Below are 23383 nucleotides of genomic sequence, written 5' to 3' on the forward strand. Positions count from 1 at the left end.
AGACACTCCTCCTTCCACATTCATCAGGGAGGTCTGGCAACTAGTGGGCATCCACTTGCTACTTCAAAGAGGAAATGGATTCTCAGAGTTCTGCTGAGATCCCTGGCATTGAAAGGCTTTAGAGCTGCAGTTGGGAGGCCTTATGGAGACAGGCATGGAGTGTGTGGTGTGCGATTCCAGCTGTTTGTCCGATCTCTGAGAGCCACTGTGGTCTTTGCTGGAGTGTGTCACGGGGCCCCTATCGCCATCTGCCTTGTTAGCCTTGGATAAGCTTGCTTTCCCACTTGGCTTTGAGCCCCTTCTGGTCACCTTTATGTCCCTTTGGCACTCAGCACCAGCCTGGCAGTTACTAAATGCTCAGCGTGAGGATGGAGAATTCAGTGAATCATCTGTAACTTTCCAGGGTCACTTTGCAAGGGTGGATAAGTAATCTGGATCGACTCTGGCTAGTAATTTGAGGAGTCCCTCCTCTCCTAATAGAAAAGAGTTCTTTTAGTAAATATAATAAGGCAGCAAAGTCAAGTTTAGAGGTGATGCGAAAGGTCCGCCTGAACAGCTGACTCTCACCTTGATGAATCTGACGGGGCCTCCAGCAGGCTACTAGACCCCGCGCATCATGTAGCTGGTCCTGGTTACCCCACCACAAAAATGGCAGAGCCACAGTTCCATCTCACTTTGGAGGACTCAGAATTCCATGGCCTTCTCACGTGCTAATGTTGCCTTGGGGCCAGCAGGCACTCAAAACCTCTTAATTTCCTCCTGCCCCTTCTTCTCCAAGTATCTGGGGAAGCTGGGCTGAGGTGAGGGAGAGCATCTTTGCAGAGCTGGGCAGGTGAAAGCATGCAGGGTCTGCCTTCTTCCTGCGTCTGCCCCCAAGTAAACGTCCCCATTTTCACATCCTGGGTTGCCACCTTAGAGCTGATGATTTTCACATCTATCTGTATGGATCAAATGGCTCTCAGGAGCTTTATTGCCAACTTCCTGGATGCCTTAGGACATCTCAGCTTTACATTCCCAAACACAAAGATCACTGGAAGAGCGATCTCCCCCTACTCCCCCCCCCACCCCCGAGATAGAGGGGCGAAGGAGGAGGAGGGCCACCCTCCATTAAGGATGCAATTGCGCCTTTACAAGCGGTCATTTCAGAGCTCCAGCCGGCTCTTTGTGTGTGTAGCTGAGTGCAGCCTTTAAGGAGTCTGTACTGGCTGGGACGCTTGCTTTCGCGTCCTGGTAGCCCAAGGGGCTGGGGGCAGGGTGGTGTGAAGTTCTAACTCAGTATCTGAGGGCCCTTAGGGACATTGTTTTGTCCTCCTTAAGGGTTGGGTGGTGCTATTTCTGAGAACGAATGTTTGCCCTTTGGAAATCTGGGAGTATTTTATTCAGCAATGACGCACTGGATTAGTGGGAAAATGAAGAGGCTTTTCTGCAAGTCGCCTTGCTCGTGAGACCTTGAAGTGGTCTGGGCTTGGTGGGCCAAAGCTTCCCCAGCCAAAGGCCCCCACACTGTCAACATTCTAGATTCTAGAAAGACAAATAGATTCTAGAATCTTAATTCTAGAAAGACAAATAGCTTAGACCTGTGGAAATGCTGGGGAAGAAGTAGATTCTGGCTCCAGGTCTGTGTCTCAGGGTGTTCCTCAGCTGAGGTTAGCAAACACTTGGAGAGTGAGGATGGGAGGGGTGCAAGGCTAGGAACTGGCACCCCCCCCCCAACAAGGGTCCCCTGAGAAGGATTTAATGTCTTAGGATCAAGAGATTGTCAGTGCTAGGTAAGGGCTTTAGGAGCTGCAGGTCTTGTTGAGAACTGGAGGGTAAAACAAGATTCATTACAAACCATTGTTGACAAGGAAAAAAACTTTTCCTCTCTCCTCTTAGGATCTGTTTCTGAGGGCCTGTGAATTAAACTGACAAAAGACAGATTAAAAAAAATTTTTAAAAATTAAAAAAAAATTAAAAAAAATTAAAAAAAATTAAAAAAAATTAAAAAAAAGACAGATTAACAAGAATTTATTTACACACAGGAGTGCTCAGTGGTGAGTAACTCAAAGCGGGGTTACAATTAGGGGTTGTGTATTAACTTAGCAGGGGAAAGGGAAGAGGGAGAAAAGGCTCCTATGGAAGGAATAGGCTTCTATAGGAGAACTAAGGGGACATAAGAATGTTTGTGATAATATTTGTCTAAAAAGGTATGAATGGTCTTTCTGTCTTCTTCAGAGCCCTAAAACTCCTCCAGAGAGGGGTTTATGGTAGGTTTACTCTTGGTCTCTTCCTGGGAGCAGACCCACCCCAAAGAGGGCATTTATGGCAATCCTCATTTCTCAAAATTTTCTGCTTTTAGTCATATAGGGAAGCTCCGAGAAGGCTTCTTTCTGCATCTACTGAGTTTCAGATGTCTTCAGCTTAAAATAATCTCTATACCAACTCTGAGGTTCTGAATGGGCCCTCACACCACCTGGCTTGGCAGTTGCTCAATAAATATTTTTGAATGACTGAATGAACACAGTAGGGATTAGGTAGGGAGGATGTTGATTGATGGCAAAGCACGTGTGACACTGGGGATTGGGGCAGGAGATGTGGTCCAAATTCCCCTCTCTGGTGAGAAGGTTGCCCCATACAGCCAAGCTGGGGTCCCTCTAGGCTCAGCGGCATACTTAGAATCTGGCAAAGACTGGGTAGACCAACTTCTTCACTTGGCAACTTTACATAAGTTCATCTGACATCTGCTAGGACTTGGGAGTTGAGTGCCTTGAGGTTTTGGGGCCAGAGCTACAGAGTAGTAGGTTTGGAGCAAGCAATCAGAAATTTTAAGTCTGCTACTCAGTTCATTGAGAGTTAAATAACAAAACTCAACCAAGTAAATTTTAAAGATCTAATTGGCTTTATTGAACGATTCATAAATTGGGCAGCATCCCAGGTAGCAAGTAGAAAGGAGCTCTGCTGAGCTGGAGAAAAGGAAAGATTTTTAAAGGCAGAGAGGGGGCAGAAAAAGGAAATTATTAGCAAAAAATGCATTGTTTCAGGCAAGGTTGCCCTCCTAAGGGGAGCGGAATATCTCACTAGTGCTGACCAGGTAATTTCAGGTTGGTTAAAGATTACATTCCTGGGGGAGGTTGTAACTGCAATTAGGTTAGGTATTAAGTCTTGGTTTGCTAAAATGGGGCTTTAACACAAGTGATTCCATTTTGGACCTGTTGTCTCATTTTTTTTTTTTAACAAGAGGGTTGACTTTTTCTTGGGAGAAATGGCAAAATGAATGTCTGACAAATTCTCCTGGGGCTGCTGACTTGAAAAGGGGGCAGTAGTAGGAGAAAGAAGACAGGTCAGAGACAAGGAACCCATACCCTTAAAGCGACGTCCTTTCAGCTGGAGGATGAGAGAGTGTTGCTTGGGGGTGGGGGGGTGAGGTTAGCCCGTGACAAACCCTCCTGGGCCGGTGCTTTACTAACCACCCCTTGACCCTGCCCAACCTGGGGCTCTGGCTTCAACCCTCCCTGGGTTGATTTCCAAGAAAGGACTTGATGTTCTTCCGGAAATGCCCTTGCTCTGAACGCAGGCAAGAGATGGGTTGTCCAGATGTCCGGCTGGCTTTGAGCAGAGCCCTATAAAAATAGATCTTTCCAAGGCATTTCTTCCACGTCCTTTCTGCTCTGCAGACCAAATCCCCAACCCCGGTATGGGTGTATTTCTTTTCCACACAAGATGCTCACTCCTAGAACTGCTCTGGACCAGCAAGGCAACTTCCTTTCATGCCACTGACCTCCTGGGAAGGAGGAAAGGAAGCAAACTTTGAATGAAGAAAATAAATGTGCCTGATTAGCAGCTTGGTAGGGTCACCAGGCTGGTAAGATGGGAAGCTGGGGCTCAAATCCAGGTCCCAGGTCTAAATCTTTCTGTAAAACTGCCTGTCTCAGAGGAGCAGACAAACCAGGTGGGGAAGCATCACAGGGCGCCACTCAACTGTGCACAGGAGACCATTGGCTGCTCTGAGCATCGGGGCTTCAGGAGTTCAGAGAAGGGGAAATTAGTTAGGGTGGAGGGAGTCGCCAGGGAAATTAGTGAGCACAGTGGTCAACAGAAGTCCCAACAGAAGTGAGGAAAATCACATAAAGGAACCTCAGAATTTGGCCCACCCATTTGGTTTCAGAAAGAAAACACTTTTACATTTTTAAACTGAAAGCATATTTATTCCCCAGCGCTGGCCCCTGGCCCTTGGCCTTTGGCTTAAAAACAAAAGGAGGTTGTTCATTCCCTGGGCTGAGATATTTGCTCACAGATCATAATGTGTGCTTTGAGCATGTGGTCTAGGAAAGGGGGTGTGCATTTGGAGAGTGTGAGGATGGGACTGCTGTGCTATTCTGCTCCAGCCCATGTGATGCCTGCATTCACAGATGCTGGAGAGCAGAAGTGGAGGGGCTGGACCAGACAAATTCTTCCTTCCTCTCCACCTGGATGGAGCTGGGCAGTGTTGACAAATACGTAATTGTAAACCGGCATCTTAGAGAGAGCGTAGACCTCAGAGATCACCTGTCCTCACTGTGCCTCTCAAACACTGTCCCCCTGACACATGCCCTTTGCTTAAATCTCTCCAGCCACAGGGAGCCCACCGCCTACAACACCAATCTGTCTCCCAATGCATACATAGCTACTGTCATTGGAGAGCATTTGAGCACTTTCTGGATGCTCCAGGCTCATCTTACATTCTCCCTGTCCTAGAACCAGCCATTTCTCCAAGGAACTCTCATCCCTTTTATTGGCGAATGGTATTAGAGACCAAGGTCTGAGCACTGAGGTGCTCATTGCTACTGGGGTGTCACTGTTTCTAGTCCCTCTCAGCAGACAGAGCTAGGAAATAAACATATGTATTATAACCCTTGTATACACACACATCTATAATAATTTCTGTACCTACCCATCTGTATTTAGGTTAAGTTAAACACAAAGTCCTACTGGTATCTCTGATTAATCTAGTACCATGTGGATTATTCCAGCCTCCTCCCTTGCTTATCTATAACTTCCTTCTCCAACAGTGAGAAGTCCGACTCCTACCATCAACCATCCATTTACTTACTTGTTTAAGCCCCAGCATACATGCACGTGTTAACCAGAATCCCCATGAAAAACAATTTTAGTGACTTTTATTGACTTTACTGACTAGGTTTCAGGGATTATGTACAGTTCCGTTTGTCTTTAGCCTTATAGTTTCCAGTCAAAACACTGTTTTCCAAAGTTACTGAGGTCAGTTCCTCTCCACTCCACTTCTCTCCTCATATAACAACTCGCACTGACGTTTTGTCATACATTTGCAATAAAGTTAGATTCTTTTGTCACAATCTGGTGCCCCCCAGCATCCCGGTTGATTTTTTTTAAATTTGCATATGTTAAATTTCACTCTTTGTGCTATAGTGTCTATGGATTTGGCAGTTGGGTAGCATCATGTATCTACCATCCCAGTATTATACAGAATATTCCATTACCTAAAAACTCCCCCATACTTCCCCTTTGCGGTTAACCACTCCTGCTTCCCCAAATCCCTGGCAACCACTCATCCATTTTTCATCCCTATAGTTTTACTTTTCCCAGAACGTTATGTGAATGAAATCATATAACATTTAGCTTTTTTGGTCTGTCTTCTCTATCTTAGCAAAATGCATTTAAGATTCATCCATGTTGTCTTGTGAATCAATATCTCAATACTTTTTATCACAGATAACTATTCCATCATATGGTTACACCACAGTTTGCCAATTCACCTATTGAAGGACATCTTGGTTGCTTCCAGTTTTTGATGACTATGAATGAAGCTGCTGTAAACATTTGTGTACAGGTTTTCATGTTGACATATGTTTTAATTCACTTGGGTAAGCATCTAGAGTGTAACTGCTCCTGGGTCATATGGTAAGTCTATATTAAACTTTATAAGAAACCACCAAACTGTCTTCCAAAATGGCTGTACCATCTTGCATCCTCATGGGCAGTGAAAGAGAGTTCCTATTGCTCTGCATCACTGTCAGCATTTGGTATGATCAAGTTTTCTTGGATTTTAGCCATTCCAGTAGGTCTGCAGTGATATTAAATGGTTGTTTGCATTTTTACTTTCTTAGTGAAAAATTACATTGAGCATCTCTTCATATGCTTATTTGCCATCCATTTATCTCCTTTGTCGGTTTAGATTTTTTGCCCATTTAAAAAGCTGATTGTGGGACTTCCCTGGTGGCGCAGTGGTTGAGAGTCTGCCTGCCAATGCAGGGGACGTGGGTTCGTGCCCCGGTCCGGGAAGATCCCACATGCCGCGGAGCGGCTGGGCCTGTGAGCTACAGCCGCTGAGCCTGCGCATCCAGAGCCTGTGCTCCGCAACGGGAGAGGCCACAACAGAGAGAGGCCCACGTACAGCAAAAAAAAAAAAAAAAAAAAAAGCTGATTGTGTGTTTTCTTATTTTTGAGTTTTAACAGTTCTTTATTCTGGATACATGTTCTTTACAACATATGTGATTTGCAAATGTTTTCTTAGTGTGCGGCTTGTCTTTAATTCTCTTAACAGTGTTTTCACAGAGCAAACTATTTACTTTTGATAAAGTCCAATTTATCAATTTTTCTTTCATGGATCCTGCTTTTGGTTTTGCATTTAAAACTCATCACTCAAACAGAAGTCATGCAGACTTTCTTCTAGAAGTTTTATAGTTTTCCGTTTTAGAGTTAGGTCTATGATCCATTTTGAGTTAAATTTTGTATAAGGTGTGAAGTTTAACTTTGTTTTTATTTTTTATTTTTGGCATGTAGACATCTGATTCTTCCAGTACCATTAATTGAAAAAAAACATCCTTTTTCCATTGTATTGCCATGGCACCTTTGTCAAAATTCAGTTGACCATATCGGTGTATACACTGGGGTCGATTTCTGAGCCCTCTGTTCTGTTCCTTTCTCAGAGCTTTTGCTTCCTCAGATCCTTCTAAGGCTGGCTTCTTATTCAGGGTCAGTGTGAAAATTACCTTTTTAAAGAGGCCTTTCTGGGCCACCCTGTTTAAACATGTCCCCCTTTCCTCCTCCTTATTCAAATCACATCATATTGTTGTGTTGTCTTTGCAGCACTAAGACCTGAAATTATCTATTACTGGGTAAGAAAGTATTCAGGCCAAGGAGATACCATCCCACTGAACTCTAATCACATTTTTGTATTATTCATTTCCAGTGTAAAAACTACACAAGATTTTTGTACACTGTGACCTCGCTCAACTCATTTATTGGTTTTAATAGACTTTTTTTTTTGGTGTGTGTATTCTTTAGATTTTTCTATATATGAGTGTGTCATCTGTGAATAGAGACAGAGATAGTGTTACTTCTTCCTTTCCAACCTCGATGTCTTTTATTTCTACTTCTTGCCTAATTGTCCTGGCTAGAACCTCCATTGCAGTGTTGAATAGAAGGGGTGAGAGCAGATCTCTTTATCTTGTTGCTGATTGTAGGGGAAACATTCAGTCTTTCACCATTAAGCATGATATTAGTTGTGAGTTTTTCATAGATATTCTATATCAGGTGAGAAAGCTCCCTTTTACTCCTGGTTTGTTGATTGTTTTATCATGAAGGGGTTTTTTACCAAATGCTTTTTCTGTGGTTATTGAGTTGATCATAGGTAGTGATTTTCCTTCTGAATAGTTTTAAGAAGGGTCTCCTGCCAGTAGCTATGTCTGACTCTAATCCCAACTTAGGTATCAGCATACCTGGTAGGGGAGATATCTGGCTGCTTTTTTTTTTTTCCTGTGTCTAGTCTGACTAGAACACTATTATTAAAATTATTCTTATTATTTTTTGTAAATAGGTAATACCTGCACATGATAAAAGAGAATCATTTAGGAAAAAGTCAACCATGACAAGCAAGTCTCTTCCCACCCTGACACCCTGCTTACCTTCCCCTTTAGCAACCACTATGCTCATTTCCTGGAATATTGAGGTGCTTTCCTGCTACAAGGGCAGAGGTGAATAGTTGCCCCAGAGACTTTATGGCCTGAAAATCCTCAAGTATTTTCTATGTGGCCCTTTACAGAAAAAGTATGCTGATTCCTTTTTTTTTTTAGTCTCTTACCATTTCAAAGGATGCTGCTATGATATACTATGATATCATTGTGTATATGTCACTTTATACGTGTGAGTTTTGGTAGAGTGAATTCCTATAAGTGGAATTGCTAGGTCTTACTGTCTCAGCATTTGTCATTTTCATAGATACTACCACACAGCTCTCTTGATAACTTGAACCAGTTTACATTTTCTCCCTTGAGCCTGTTCCCGTAGCCTCGCACTAACAGTGCGCTAATAATCTGATACTTGCCAATCTGATAACTGAAACATGGTACTCGTAATTTGCGTTTTTCTTATTATGAATAAGGTTTAGCATATTTTCTGAAGCCAACAGTTAAAAAATCAAAAAGCAAAAAACAAACAACTCCTTCTGAGCCCTTTCTAGCCCAGTCGACTCAGGACTCAGGGCCTGGTCACCAACACCACGCGGGATGCCGGGCGTGGCCGGAGCTGGAGTGGGTGGCCGCGGAGCCCTCGGTTCCCCCCAATCCCCTCCCAGCCGCGGAGCCCCGCCCCGAGTCCGCCTCTGGCGGGCCTGGGCGGAGCACGTGGCCCAGTGGGAGGTGCTGCGCTGCCTGATTTATTCCCGTCCAAGAGAAGGAGTGAGAACCGGCGGGTCTGAACAGCCCAAGGGCCGGGTCTCGGGCCCGCATCTCCACACCATGCCGTGTCCCCGTCTGCTGGCCGCGCTCTGCGGCGCGCTCCTCTGCGCCTCGGGACTCTTCGCCTTCTCCGGTGAGTCGATCGCGCCGCCCTCTCGCCCTCGCCCCTCCTCTCCGCGCCGCTCGGAAGTTCGCCGCCGCGCCCTCCCTCTACTTCCACTGTTTACAAACTTGGTCAAAGAGCCGGCGCCTAGCGGAGGGGCGACCTCTCCGGCTGCGCCCGGGAGGGAGGCGGGGATGCTCTCGGCCTCTCCTGCTGTCTCCACGCCGGAGGGCTTTTGGCCAGTGATAGAGGCTTGAGCGCTGGGCGGGGACTCGGGACACTGGGTGACAGCCCAGCCTCCCCCAGGGATATGGCTTACACAGAACAAAGGAATCCGCTGTGTTGGGCCTCTCTTTTCCCATCTGTAAAATGAGGCCATTGAACTGTGTATGACTCGCGCGCTCCTTCCACCAGGAAGTTTCTAGGACTCTTGTATTGATAAGTCTTCTCCAGCCAACTTTCCCTGGTAACTCCCTTCCCAGCCCTGGCGGCTGGTCAGTTCACTGGAATTTTATCCTCTGTTTAAAAGTAGGTGTCTGGTCAGATAAGCGAAGGGCTGGGGAGTCGGTGGAATGGAAGGGCCTCCAGCTGGGACCCAAGAGGGGGCAAGGAGCCTGGGGAGGGACTTGGAAAAGGGCTCCCTCCTGAGGTGGCGGCTCCTGACTACCCCCCACCCCTGCGGCCTTGGGCTGCTGCTTTATCTTCCTTGGTCCTCCTCCCCCCGCCTAGGACGCATCCTGCTGGCAGCTGGGCCTCCAGCAGGGTGGTCATGGGGATGCCCTATTCGCTTCACAGTGGGCTGAGGAAAGGGTGCCCACGGGGTGGGGGGGAGATGACAAAGACTCTTCAGGCACCCCCTCCATCATTTTCTCATAGAAATAGGATTGGCTGAAGTAAGTTGGGCGGGGGTGGATCCCAGATGAACCCTGGCTGTGCCATCCGGTGCCAGTCTGACCCCCAGGCCAGGAGTGGAAGCCTAAGGCCACTCCAAGCTCCCCCGAGACATGGAGAGCTGGCTGGGTCTTAAAAGTCCCTTGCCACTCCTCTCTGGCCCCAGAGCTTGAGCCCTGGCAAAATGTCCCTGGGGAAATCTCCCAAAGAGGGTAGGACCCTGAAATCCCAAAGGCGGTTTTGTGGAGGGTGACCTGGCTTTGTGGGAAGGGGGAAGTACCACAGCTGCAGTGCGCAGGTGAGTCAGTCAAGGGCCTGCCAGGTAGGGGAGACCTTTCCCTTTCCCGTTTTCCCACTCCTGCTTTGCCCTGGAGCAGTACAGGGAGAGGGCACTTTGGGAGGGGGAGAGAGGGGAGTTGGACCTTGCCTGGTCGGGAGCCCAGGGCTCTGGCCATTCTCAAGCCTCTGCCGTGGCAGTGCCCACCTCCTGTCAGGTCAGGGAGGGGATTAACCTGCTATTTAAAGCCAATGACTAATAGCTCATTGGGAGCCGCCTTAAGCTCCTGAGGCCCACGCTGAGGTGGAACTCTGAGGCCTCCCTCACTCATTAACAGTGTTCCCTTCTCTGGAGCCCCGGCCCAGGTCTCTGGGGCTTTGAGATCTCAGGAGGGCCTCCAGCCTGGGATGACTTGACTCTGCAGGGAGGAGAAAAGATGTCTCATGTTTTACCCCAAATGACGGGTTTGGGTGTGGGGTCTGAGGCAGCCCTTCTGGGATGCTAAGGTCAGCTAGAAGGTGCTCCGCAGGCCTGGCTGACCTAGTGGGCTGAAGTTCACTCGAGTCAAGGGATTGGGTACAGGCTAACAGTGCACATCTGTCAGCCAGGCCCCCAGCCAGAAGCTGTGATGTCCTGTCTAGCCCTCTTCCCACCTCTAGTCGTTGTCCAGTTTTTCTCAAATCTGTCCTTCTTCCTCACCCCTTCGCCTGACTTCCTGTCTTACCAGGAGGCCTGTGACAGCCTCCTTGATGCTCTCCTGGTTTCCTACCTCACCTGCTCCCGGCATAGTTCCACACAGAGCCAGAGGGATCTTTGTGTAGCTACAGGATGCCTCCCCACCCTGGGCAGCGCATCCACATCTCTGCAGATGCCCTTTGCTTGACATTCTCCATCCCCAACTAAGAAATGGCTTCCCCACTCCCACCTCATGCTTGAGAATCTCTGATTTTTTTTTCCTGGTGGACAATGGTGGGGAGACTAAAGGAAGGTTAAGAACCCTTGTTCTGCAGGATGAAAAGTCTAAACTTGTCATTCTTGAGTCCCTACCAGTCTCCCTTTTCAGCGATGTCTTAGTGTTCTCCAGCATACCATGTCCTCTGTGCTTCTGCTTTTCTGAAGAAAGTTCTTTCCTCATTCCCCAGCCCGACAACCTCCCAGTCTGACTTTTTTTTTTTTTTTTTTTGGCCATGCCACAGGGCACGTGGGATCTTAGTTCCCTGACCAGAGATCGAACCTGTGCCTCCTGCATTGGAGGCACAGAGTCTTAACCACTGGATGGGAAGTCCCTCCCTCTCTGACTTTTTTTTTTTTTTTTTTTTGGCGGTACGCGGGCCTCTCACTGTTGTGGCCTCTCCCGCTGTGGAGAACAGGCTCCGGACGCACAGGCTCAGCGGCCATGGCTCACGGGCCCAGCTGCTCCACGGCATGTGGGATCTTCCCAGACCGGGGCACGAATCCGCGTCCCCTGCATGGGCAGGCGGACTCTCAACCACTGCGCCACCAGGGAAGCCCCTCTCTGACTTTTAAACTAGCTCAAATGTCCCCACCTCTGAAACTTCCTGCTCCCTGGCAGAAACCATCCTCTGCTGGCCCCTCATGCAGCCTTCTGTCAGAGCTCATGGTCCCTCTTCATTACGTCGTGACTTGTCTGCCTCTTTCCTCTGGCTTCTTGAGGCCTAGACTGCATTTGATTTCTCTGTCTCAGGGGCCCAGGACGTACATGGTAGTTGGCCCCCCAGATATTTACTCAGTGAACGACTTGTTCCTGACTCAGAACTGTCATTGCAGGTGACTTCTGTGACTCCAGCCAGTGCTTGAATGGTGGGACCTGCTTGTTGGACCAGGACAGAAAACCCCCCTTCCACTGCCTCTGCCCTGAAGGCTTCACGGGCCTTATATGCAACGAGACTGAGAGAGGTACCCGCCCTGGGCTATACCTGCCGCTTCCCACTGGCTCCCAGTTGCAGCCCAGGCTGCTGGGCTGAGCTCCTCCCGAAGTGGACACTGGTCCCCAGCACCCCTCCTGTTGCCTGCCAGCTTTTCCCTGGAAACTCCCAGGCCACTTGGAAAGCTGGGTGCTTCCTTCACTTGGGCTGACTCACCTACCTGTGACCCTTCTTGGCTCCAGGCTGGCCCAGGCCCCATCGGGCAGATTGGGAAGGGGGAGGGACGAGATGGTTGGGGGAGGTGGGCAGTGGGCCGAGTTTGGGTGGAGGGTCCTTTCGGGCTTGGCCCATCTGCTGCTGCCTGTCCCCAGCTCCTTCCTGATCACCTGCCCATCTCACCTGCCTCCCTCTCCCCAGGTCCCTGTTTCCCAAATCCCTGCCACAATGATGCTGAATGCCAGGTGATTGACGACTTCCACCGAGGGGATGTCTTCACCCATTACATCTGCAAGTGCCCTCATGGCTACACAGGCATCCACTGTGAGATCGGTGAGTATCTGGGGGTGCCTGTTCCAGGGGGCAGACCCTGAGCCACGGTCCTGGCAGCCCAGGCAGTGTGCTGGCCTTATTCCTGCGTCAGGGTGCATTGAGGCAGGGGACAGAGCCTCAGTTAGGCTGGGGTGGTGTGCGGGGGGAGGGGCGGGGGACCCTGTTGTCCCTCCCCAGGCTTCTTCCTGCCTGGCCCTCTCTCCTGGGACTGCAGGCCAGGCCTGATGTCCCTGCAGGGAAGTGAGGGTTGGTGGTAACCCCAGAGGTCGTGGGAGTGTTATTTTCTGTCACCATGAGCCAGACACACAGCATTAGGGTAAAGTCTTGGCATTTTTCTACCAAGAGGGGAAAACCAACAGATTCTTAATCTTTTGGGGCCCAGGAGGTTAGTTAATAAGGTTTGAGCCTCAGGATCTGCCAGTTCTGGCCCAGGTTTGACCTCTGGCTTCATCACAGAGCTCTGGGAAGAGGGAGAGGCCTGGGCAGGCTGGGTCATCCCCTCACGGTCAGGCGCTCAGAGGCCCTGCGTGTGCAGAGGGGCTGACCCGCCTGGCCTGCTTGGTCATCCACGCGGCCACTGAACGGCGCTGGGCGGGTACCCGGCAGACCTGGCCAGCGTTGTCTGTGCACGCCATCTCCCTCCTGGCCTGGCTGGGGTCCCTCCCAAAGACCAGGACTCTTCCTCACCTGCCGTGGGGTGGGCGAGGCCATGTCTAGGCGCAGGGGTAGGGGAAGTAGGGGTGGTGGTGCCAGACGTCTGCAGTCCGGTGGGTCTGTCACTGAGCACTGCGGGCAGGGGGCAGGCGGTCCTGCTGTAGGCAGATGTGGGGCTGGGCTCCAGGAGGAGGAGGGAGGGCAGGGCCAGCCCTGTGGGAGCTGGCTCCTGGGGGAGAGCAGATGAAGTGCCTGTGATGCCCTTCATCTTAGAGGAGACAGCCCCGAGGGCCTGGGCCCTGGGCCCTGGGCTGAGGCCGATGTGTCTGAGATACTGGGTGGAGGAATGCGGGGGGGCGGGGCCACCAAAGCCGATGGAGCCCTGGGTGGGGCCAGGTGGGCCCACTAATTACCGTGCTGGGAGCCCAGGTAACCCTGGGTGTACCTGAGTGGGGATTACTCATCTAGCCTCCTTCTGCTTCTCGGCCTGGGGTCTGTCCCAGGCTGGATATGGCAGCACCTGGGGCAGAAGGCAGGTGGCGACCACAAAGCTGGAGGAACACTCCCAGAGAGACCTTTGCAGCCCCTCCTTATCTGTTACATGGTGTGTTTCCTTGGAGCCCACCAGGACCCCACAGGCCCAAAGAATGCACGTTTGGGGCCCTCTGGGTGTGGGCATGGGGGCTGTGAGGACAGAGCAGAGTAGACCTGGGTTCAGGTCTCTGCTCAGCCAGTGGCCGGCTCTGATCTCAGTGTATGGCCTCCCTTGTGCCTCACTCTCCCTGCGAGAATGTCAGACACCGAGCTCGGCGTGAGCCTGGGGTGTTGGAATATGAGTGGATCTGTCCCGGGTTCTCTGCTTGGGAGCTGAGCCCCAGGCACACAGGCTCAGCCCCCAAGGACCACATCGCTTGGCCAGGGACAGCTTCCCAGATGTCTGGGTCAGGACCAGTAGCTAGAAGGGGCAAAGGGTATGAGGGCAAACAGAATGGCACTCATACCCCATCCAGAAAACTCCTGCCAGTGGGATTCTAGAAAACTCCAGGCAGATGTGCTTCTTGCTTTATGTGCAGTACGAGTACTGTTCACTGCTGTCTGAGGCGTCGCTTCTTCCGAAGCCATCCTCCTGGGGGAGCCAGGGACCGGGCTGGGTGTGGCGGTCCTCCTGATGGGGCGGGGGCATGAAGGAAGAGGAGGCCATGCTGCTATTCGCTCAGCAGCCCACCACCCCCCTCGAATAATTGCTGCTCCATATCCTGTAAAAACGAGACCACCTCCTGCAGCCTGGTGGGGGACACCAGCTGCCAGTCATGGCAATACCATGAGTGCCTGCCTGCCCTAGAACCTTCTGGCAGCCCAGGGTCCCAATCCCCAGTGACTCTGCCCGGCCCCTCTCTTCCTCACTGTGCACCTTGTCTTGGTACCTCCTCCTTGGCCCTCATTGTCCCTTCATGGTCTCTGCTCTGGGTCCCTGGCAGAGGCCACACTGTCTTGTTCTTGTGTCCTCTGGGCCCCGCCTGCTTGGGTGGCCCTCTGACTGCCCCCTCCCCCCTCAGTCTGCACCTCGCCGCTGGGCATGGAGACGGGCGCTATTGCCGACTCCCAGATCTCCGCCTCGTCCATGCACTTGGGTTTCATGGGTTTGCAGCGCTGGGCCCCGTATCTGGCCCGCCTGCACCTCACGGGCATCGTCAACGCGTGGACATCCAGCAACTACGACAGAAGCCCCTGGATCCAGGTATGGAAGGGACGGCTCAGGGGTGCGTAGAGTGATGGGAATGGAGAAGGTGGGATGAGTGCGCTTGCATTTGGGGGTCACCACGGGAGGGTTCATAACCGGGGTCCAGGTAGCATGGTAGCAGGTTCCCACGGGTGAAGTATCTTTAAGTAGAGGGCAGCTTTGGAGGGCCTGGAGTGCGTGGGCAGGATGAGGGGGAGTGAACACTAGGCTGTAGAGGGGCTCTTTGCACTGTACGAGGCCTCTGGAAGCTTGTCCCTGTGTGCTTCCCAGAGCACTGGGCCCAAAGCCTGGAGAGGGCCAGATGAGAAAGCCGCCCTTATTTGTCCTGCTTGGGTTGTTCTCCTTCTGGGCTGGGGCAGTGATGGGGGTGAAAAGAACCTGGGAGATAGGGGTTCTGTCCTTCCTGTCCTGGTCCAGGTGAACCTGATGCGGAAGATGCAGGTGACGGGCGTGGTGACTCAGGGTGCTAGCCGCGCAGGCAGTGCCGAGTATCTGAAGACTTTCAAGGTGGCCTACAGCACCAATGGGCGCAAGTTCCAGTTCATCCAGGGTGCAGGGGAGTCAGGAGATAAGGTGAGGTTTGTTGTGAGCCCTAAAGAAGGGCTGTGGTCAGCAACCCCTGGGGCCCCAGCGCTGTTTGAGGGCCCCCAGTGAGGTGAGGGTGCCCTGGGTGATTGGCCATGAGGTGGGTTTTCAGGTGTATCTTGGTTTGAAGAATTTGGGAAACCCAGATTGTGCCCGTGCTCTGTGGTTAAAAGTAATAGCCCCACTTTATAGATAAGAATAGTGAGACTCAAAAAGGTTCAGTGACTTGTTGAGGGTGGCGGTAGTGGTGGATATGGGATGCATTCAGAGCCGTTAGGGATACCATGTACAGTCATACAGGTTGTATACTGCTCAAGGGTGTCATTACTAAGTCAGCACCATTCACGTCATGTTTGTGTACTTCCATCTGTGGGAAAGTTGTTATAAAAAAGTCTTTTGAGAAAGGAGTACCTTTTCCTAATTTGCACAGAGGCACCCTATAGATCATAGGTGGCCCTGTGCGAAAGACAGGGGTTTATGCCCAGGCCCCATGGTGACCAAGGAAGATCTGAAAAGGGGAATCTGTGTTGAGGGCTGTGAGGTGGCCAGAGGAAGGGCTGAGCCCCTCCTGGCTCTGCTAAGCCCACCTCTGCCTCCAGGCCCAAAGAGGAAGGGGAGACCACCCCAGGAAGTGGGACTGCCCACACTGACCCACTCCTCCAATCTGCCTCTTCCCTCCTAGATATTTATGGGTAATGTGGACAACAACGGCCTGAAGGTCAACCTGTTTGAAACCCCTCTGGAGGTGCAGTATGTGAGACTGGTGCCCGTGATCTGCCACCGGGGCTGCACCCTTCGCTTTGAGCTCCTTGGCTGTGAGTTGAATGGTGAGTGCTGGAGGCTCTGTAATCCTCGGAGATGGCTTTCCCTGCCCCCTCTTTTCTCAGCCAAGCTGAGCAGAGTAGGGTGGCAGCAAGGCCCAGGAACCTGGGCTGTCACAGGAGATGGCCACAAGAGGGATCACCTGGCCATCAGCAGTCCTGCCCAGGTGTTTTCTCTTTGCTGGTTGGTAGAGGAAAAAAGACACCACTTCAATTTTCAAAATATTTTCACTTACTCTGATTGGTTCCTTGAGCTTCTAGAACATGTAGCGTTAGTTCTGTTTTGCAGATGTCAGTTCCACGAGGGCAAGGAGTTTGTTTTGTTCACTGCTACATTCCCAATGCCTAGAACAGAGCTTGGCTCATAGGCACTCAGTAAATATTGATGGATGAGTGAGTGAATGAATGAATGAGGAAAATGAGGCCCAGATAAATTGTTTATTAGGGACACACAGCTGGTAGGTATTAAAAGTTGGTCTGAATCCCTGGGCTTCTGACACCTACCCATCCACTGTTTCTTCCCCCAAACCTGTAGCCTGCATTCAAGAGAAACATGGGGACTTCTAGGGTCATAGGGCTGGAGATGGTGCTTTTTTTTAAAGATTTTTTTTGATGAGGACAATTTTTAAAGTTTTTATTGATTTTGTTACAATATTGCTTCTGTTTTATGTTTTGGTTTTTTGGCTGAGAAGCATATGGGATCTTAGCTCCCTGACCAAGGATTGAACCTGCACCCCCTGCATTGGAAGATGAAGTCTTAACCACTGGACCTCCAGGGAAGTCCCCTGGGGATGGTGATTCTTGTTGCTCTTTCTGGAGAGATTCTCAGATGGAGGGATGGGGGACCAGAAGGGGATAGGTTTCTGCCGAGTCATAAAAAATCTCACCACTGGAGAGATCAGGGTGCAGAGGTTGGGCTGAGGGCCTTGTCTCTGCCTAGCTCAGCCCAGCCCTTGCCTTCTCTGAGGTCTGGATATTTCCCTCTTTTTGCAGCCACAGTGCCACCTGCTGGCCACCGGCAGAACTGTAGGGCTCACTAGGCAGAGCTGCAGAGCAGAGGTGGCTCTCTGTCTTTCTCGTCTTAACCCAAGACCCACCCTCTGCTCCCCCTTCCACCCTCTGTGGCACCTCTTTCTGTTATCCCGTTTTAGTTACTGCCCAATACCACTCAGAGCTCAGTTCAGTGACTGTCTGGGTTTAGTCTTTTTTTAAAGTATGAACTTGAGCCAGCATATTCTTGCTCCCAGGGTCACTGCTTTTTGAGCCTAATTGTTCTTTTTTTTTTTTTAATATTTATTTATTTAGGCTGCGCCAGGTCTTAGTTGTGGCATGTGGGATCCTTAGTTGCAGCATGCATGTGGGATCTAGTTCCCCGACCAGGGATCGAATCCAGGCCCCCTGCATGGGGAGCGTGGAGTCTTAACCACTGGACCACCAGGGAAGTCCCCCAAACCTAACTGTTTTAAGTGGGGAGTTAAAGACTTTGCCTTTTGCTAAAAGGAAATTCAGGCAATTGGTAAAGGACATAGACAGTTCTGGGCACCCCCCCACCCTGGGCTCCTCTCCCTGGAGTCCCTCACTACTCACTGTCATAGTCTGAAGCCTTTGGCTAATTGCCGGCCTAGGCCTGTCACAGCCAGTTACCTCCAAGGCCAAGAGAGGGTAAATCTGGTGAGCTGAGGAAGTGAAGTTTTTCTGTCTACTTCCCTCAAGGACTGGACCATCTCCTTTCCCTTGTAGGCATTCCAGTCACCTGGAGAGAGTGTTGGTGTGTGCCTATGTGCACATGCGTGGGGCTGAGGTCTGGGCATTTCTGGGCATGGCCTGCACCAGGATTCCTCTTCACCAGCAGGCAAGGTGTCCTTGGTGAATTGATTAGTTATTTAACTCCGTAGACATTTATTAAGATATTTATTAAGCTCCTTCTGAGTGCCTGGCTCTAGGGAGCAATATAGGTGAGATCCCTGACCTCATGGAAATTGCATTCTAATGAGGGAGGCTGATGTGAGACAAGGAGCAAATAAAAGAAAGGTCAGATAGCAGCAAGAACTATGAAGGAAACATTAGAGGGAGATGTGATGAGGGTGACTTGGGGTGAAGAGAGGGAGCGGCATGGGGACTGCTGTGTTGGGATGGCGTTTGAGTAGAGGCTTGAATGATGGAGATCAAGCCGTGTGAAGAACTTGGAAAGGGCATCCCAGGCAAGGAATTGACACATGCGAAGGCCCTGGATAGAAGGGAGGCCAATGGAGCTGGAACCTAGAGAATGAGGGGTAGCTTGGTGGGTGATGAGGCTGGAGAGGTGGGCAGAGATGGACCAGGCAGGGGCCACGTAGACCATTTTAAGGATTCAGGTTTTTATCCTGAGAACAAGGGGCAGCCATTGTGGAGGGAGTGCTAATAGGACACGATTAGAGTTGGGTCTAGAAGAGATCCCTGAGGCTGTATAGGGAGAATGGGGGCAGAGGGCCATTGTGAGTGAGGGAAGAGACATGGGGGAAGATAAGGTGGCTTGGATCAGGGTGGTGGAGTCAATGGACTGGGCAGATTAGAGCCTTCTACTAAAGTGAGCTCCATGGACCAGCAGGATGAGCATCACCTGGGAGCTTGTAGAAATGCAAACTCCCAGCCCCACCCTTGACTTTCTGAGACAGAATCCTCATATTAACAAGGTCCCCAGGTGATCTTTGAGAAGCACTGCTCTGGTACCTCATTTTATAGATGGGGAGTCTGAGGACCAGAGAGGGGAGGGACTTCCCAGGGTCACATAGCAAGTGGTGGAGCTGAGAGTCCTGCTCTCGGCTTGGTGCCCTGCCAGTGCATTTTATGTGGAAGGCTGTCTGACATGCTTTAAGTGATGGGGGCATGAACTGCTGGAAGCAGATGATCTGTAGAAGGGGCCACCATGGGCAAATGATGCCTTGGCGTCCTCTGCAGAATGCTCCAGCCTTGGGCGGGTCTCATGGCCCTCCAGGTCTGGAGCCGTGGGATGAGCCACCTCCCAGCCCAGCAGCCTCTCTTTGTGGGAGCAGGGTGGAGGTTACCTGGTGCACCACCATCACGAGGAGATGGTACGATTGGTCGGCACCAGCACACTCTGGAGGCAAATGTCTTTAGTGGCAAGGGAGCGGGCGTGTGGGGAGACAGGTAAAGTACTGGGTACCATAGTCAGCTCCCAGTTGGAGCCATGACTTTCCAAGCCCACTCTCCCACTCCTAATTTTGCAAAGGGACAGGCAGTTGTGCAGTGGTGATTCTGCCACGTGTGAGACACGCCCATCATTCTTTTGGGAGTTTTATCTCCTGCCTGTTCCCAACTGTTCTGGCCGCCTGCAGGTGCAGAACAGCCTGGCACATTCCTGAGTGTTTGGAGCAGGCCTGAGTGAAACCGAGGCCAGCTTCTCAGGTGCCCTCCCAGGCCTCTCTGACAGCATGCCAGGTAGTGAGTGTGTGAAGGCCCTCTGGGAGGGGCTGTGGGGCAGGGATACAGGGTTGTTCCTGAGCCCCAGGAATTCTGACTTTTCGGCTTCCACCTGCTAGAGAGCAGGAATATTGTCCTGCTCGTCGCTGGGTCACCACCAGGCAGGCCTTCAGGGCTCTGGGTGGGTGCAGGAATGGTGGAGATAGTGTCACAGTGTGACATGGTGATTAGGAGTGTGTGTGTGTGTGTGTGTGTGAGAGAGAGAGAGACTTGGGCACAATGCTTAATGTCTCTCAGCCTCAGTTTTCTCATCTGTGGAATGGGGTTACTAATATCCTCTTCGTTCCGGTTTTTGTGTGGTAGATTAAATGACTAAGTCAGCACTGAGTCAGTGAGATGGTTGTTATCAGCACTCTTGACGGTTATCCCATGACTCAGCGGTGTGAATAGCAGCTGTACTGTAGGAGTGACAGAGGAAGTGCTGTGAGTCCAGAGGAGGGAGAAGTCCCACCCAAGTGAGGTGGTCAGGGCAGGCTTCTTGGAGGAGGTGTCCCATGAGTCAGGCCTTGAAACAGGGTGGAGGTTGTGGATCAGGGCCTGCCGTGGTGCAGAGGGAGAAGAGCGGTGGGTGATCTGTGCAGAGCAAGTGAGGGGCGCGGGGTGGGAGCTGAGCTGAGGAGTGGGTGGGGCTGTCAGTAAGCAAATAGAACAGTTGGCCCTAAAAGGTGGAAGGATCTTCCTCTGTTGTCCAAGAGGATGCCAGAGGTCGGTCAGGAGCCACAGAGTTCTTTCCCCTTCACCACCTCATGCTCACACCCCTGGGAGGCTGTGGACCCCAGATCTCGGTGACAGCACCCCCCTTGTTGGCAGGATGCGCCGAACCCCTAGGCCTGAAGGACAACACCATCCCCAACAAGCAGATCACAGCCTCCAGCTTCTACAAAACCTGGGGCCTCAGTGCCTTTAGCTGGTATCCCTCCTATGCGCGGCTGGATAATCAGGGCAAGTTCAACGCCTGGACCGCCCGGACCAACAGTGCCTCTGAGTGGCTGCAGGTGGGTCAGGCTCCCCCTGGGGTGCAGGGCTGGAGTAGACTGGCGTTGGGTGGGTTTGGGTGGGGCTGTTGGATCTATGACCCTGGCCCAACTCAGGCTTCTGCTCCCCGAGAGGGAGTTTCTGCACGGCCTTTTTTGTGGTCGCTTTGCTCCTTCCTCTCATATCCCCACCTTTCTCCTGATTCTGTAACTCCAGAGGAGGGGATGGTGGGGGAGCTCAGTGCTGCTTCCACCAAGGCCGCCAGCCCCAGGTGGTGAGTGTGTGTGTGTGTGGGTGTGTGTGGGTGTGGGTGTGTGTGTGTGTGTGTGTGTGTGTGGGTAGGGGTAGGGGTAGGGCCACCTCCATTGGCTGCCACAAGGTGATAAGGCTGAGCCCACGTACAGCAGGGCAGGATGGAGGAGGGACACCTCAGGAGTTCTCTGCCTGCACTCAGAGGATGCTCTCTAACTTGCTGTCTGAGAACACACCATGTGACAGCCCTTGGATTTCATTGAAATTGGGAAGCACAGGAGAGTCATGGAAAACCAGAGCATCCACTCATTTTATAGATGAGGAAACTGGGTCCCGGCAGGGTGAGGATTTGCCTGGGGCTCACCCGCTTGTTGGCAGTGAGTTGGGTTTGCAGCCTGGGTCTTGGCACTGCCTGCCCAGGGGCAGCTGGCAGGCTCCCTGGGATGGGCAGGGAACTGGGGGGCAGGAGGGGCATCTCTAGGCCCCAACAAGCACATTAGCCTGTGGGGCTGGGTTCCGTGAGGAGCTGCCTGCCTTTGGAGTCCCTCAGGACCAATGTCAGGCTGTGGACAGCCCTGCAGGGGCCTCAGGAGGAGTTCATGTCCCCATAGGCTATGGCCTCCCCTGTCCCTGTTCCTATCCTATGAGGGGTTGGCAGTGAGTTGGCTGGAGCCCAGGCTCTGAAATCTGAGCTTCATTGCAGCAAAGTGCTTAACAGTGTCTGACAAAGTAGGTGGGATTATTTATGCCCATTTTATAGATGGAAAACTGAGGCTCTACCAAGTGAAGTAGTTTTACCAAAACTAGATTGTATGCCCCAGTATGTCTGCCTTTTCCCACCTTACTGGAGATGGTCCAAGCAAAGAAGATGGGGTGGATTTTTTTTTTCCTGTAGATTGACCTGGGCTCTCAGAAGCGAGTGACTGGCATCATCACCCAGGGGGCCCGAGACTTTGGCCACATCCAATATGTGGCAGCCTACAAGGTGGCCTATGGTGGCGATGGTGTGAACTGGACTGAGTACAGGGACCAGGGGGCCGTGGAAAGCAAGGTGAGTGTGTGTCTAGCTGTCCTTCCCTCCCCACTCCAGGGGTGCCCTGCGAATGGGATCCGGGGCCCTGAGGGGAGGAAGGCTGGCTCTGGGGCCCTCCTGACCCCCTCTCTGTCTCTAGATCTTCCCTGGCAACATGGACAATAATTCCCACAAGAAGAACATGTTCGAGGCGCCTTTCCTGGCTCGTTTTGTGCGCATCCTGCCTGTGGCCTGGCACAACCGCATCACCCTTCGCGTGGAGCTGCTGGGCTGTTAGTGGTAGGCCCGGCTGCAGTGACTGCAAGGGCCGAGGGGGCACCTGCCCCTTTCCTGGTTCTCCTGGCCTTCTGGGGACCTGCTGCCTTTTCCACCTGCCCTCCTGATTGTAGCTGCCCTGGGGGCGGGGGTTTCAGTCGTCTCTCCCTCCCTCCCTCCCTCCCCCCCACCACGTGCCCCTGGTGCCTATCCCTCATGCCATCCCATTTTCTTAGGCACGGTGGGAGTTGAGTAGGTCTGGGATGGACAGGGAAGGGCGAAGTAGGGCGCGTGGGTCTTCCGTAGCGCCTCTCCCACACCCCCCATTCCCAAGGCCCTGGAGGAATAGGCCCTGAGGCCCCAAGCTGGAGAGTGCTGGTCTCCTGCCCCTCAGCCCTGGGGCATGATACTGCCACTCTGCAGCTGCCACCTAGCCCCCCGACACTTCCCCCTCATCTCCCTGGAGACCCCTCTTGACCCTCCTCCTGAAGCTTAGAGAGAGACAGAGGCGGGTGGGGTGGGTCTGTGGAGAGATGGGGGAGGAGGTGGCTGGCCCTGGGTGACCCTCTGTGCTGGTCCTTCACCCCTGAGTACACAGGCAGCTTCCAAAATATATTTATATCACCCCCTGAACTCTCGCTGTGGTTCATCATTGCTCCGTCAAAATGGGCTTTGACTTGGGCTGGTGTCCCCACCCTGAGTCCTCTCCGAGGCCCAGCATTCTTGTGTCACCTGCCCGACTATAGAGAGGGAGGAGACTACTGGGGGGGGTCCCCCTGGAGGGGCCAGGACTCTTCCCCTCAATTCTCCTCCTCCAGACCCATGCAGCCCCAGGGCCATCGCTGCTGCCAGGTGAGTGCCCGGGGCGGGGCCTGTGCAGAGGCTGTCTTCACACATGCCTTTGCTCCCTTCCCACGCCAGGAAGACAGGCAGAGGCTGCTGGTTTTCCCCTGCGGCAATTGCCATTTTCTCTGCAACTGGAGCGGTGGGCTGGAGAAACTATTAGAAACTCAGTGAACCTGGGCTGCTTTCAGAGCTGTAGGAGCCCCAGGGCGGGGTGCAGTGTGGAATGGGAGGGGCCAGGGCTCTGCCAAGTGGGCGGGGCGTTCCTGGCCCAGCGCCCTGGTTCCTGAGAGGCCACTGGCAACTCCACTCCAGGGCTGGGAGGAGAGCTCCAGGGGTACCCCTCTCCTCCCACCCCCTCACACC

General features: G+C 52.1%; 1 protein-coding gene across 1 annotated transcript; it reads left to right on the forward strand.

The window, feature by feature from the left end:
• Positions 1-8618: 8618 nt before the first annotated feature.
• Positions 8619-22807, forward strand: MFGE8 (milk fat globule EGF and factor V/VIII domain containing). Its single transcript, XM_081228487.1, has 9 exons — positions 8619-8805; positions 11732-11860; positions 12247-12378; positions 14589-14770; positions 15191-15346; positions 16041-16185; positions 20470-20654; positions 21782-21937; positions 22059-22807. The coding sequence occupies exons 1-9, from the start codon at positions 8733-8735 to the stop codon at positions 22194-22196; spliced, it is 1296 nt and encodes a 431-aa protein (XP_081084613.1). The 5' UTR covers positions 8619-8732; the 3' UTR covers positions 22197-22807.
• The last annotated feature ends 576 nt before the right edge of the window (positions 22808-23383 follow it).

The sequence above is a fragment of the Mesoplodon bidens genome (genome assembly GCF_964165515.1).
Source record: "Mesoplodon bidens genome assembly, chromosome: 3".
In the NCBI taxonomy this organism is placed as follows: Eukaryota; Metazoa; Chordata; class Mammalia; order Artiodactyla; family Ziphiidae; genus Mesoplodon; species Mesoplodon bidens.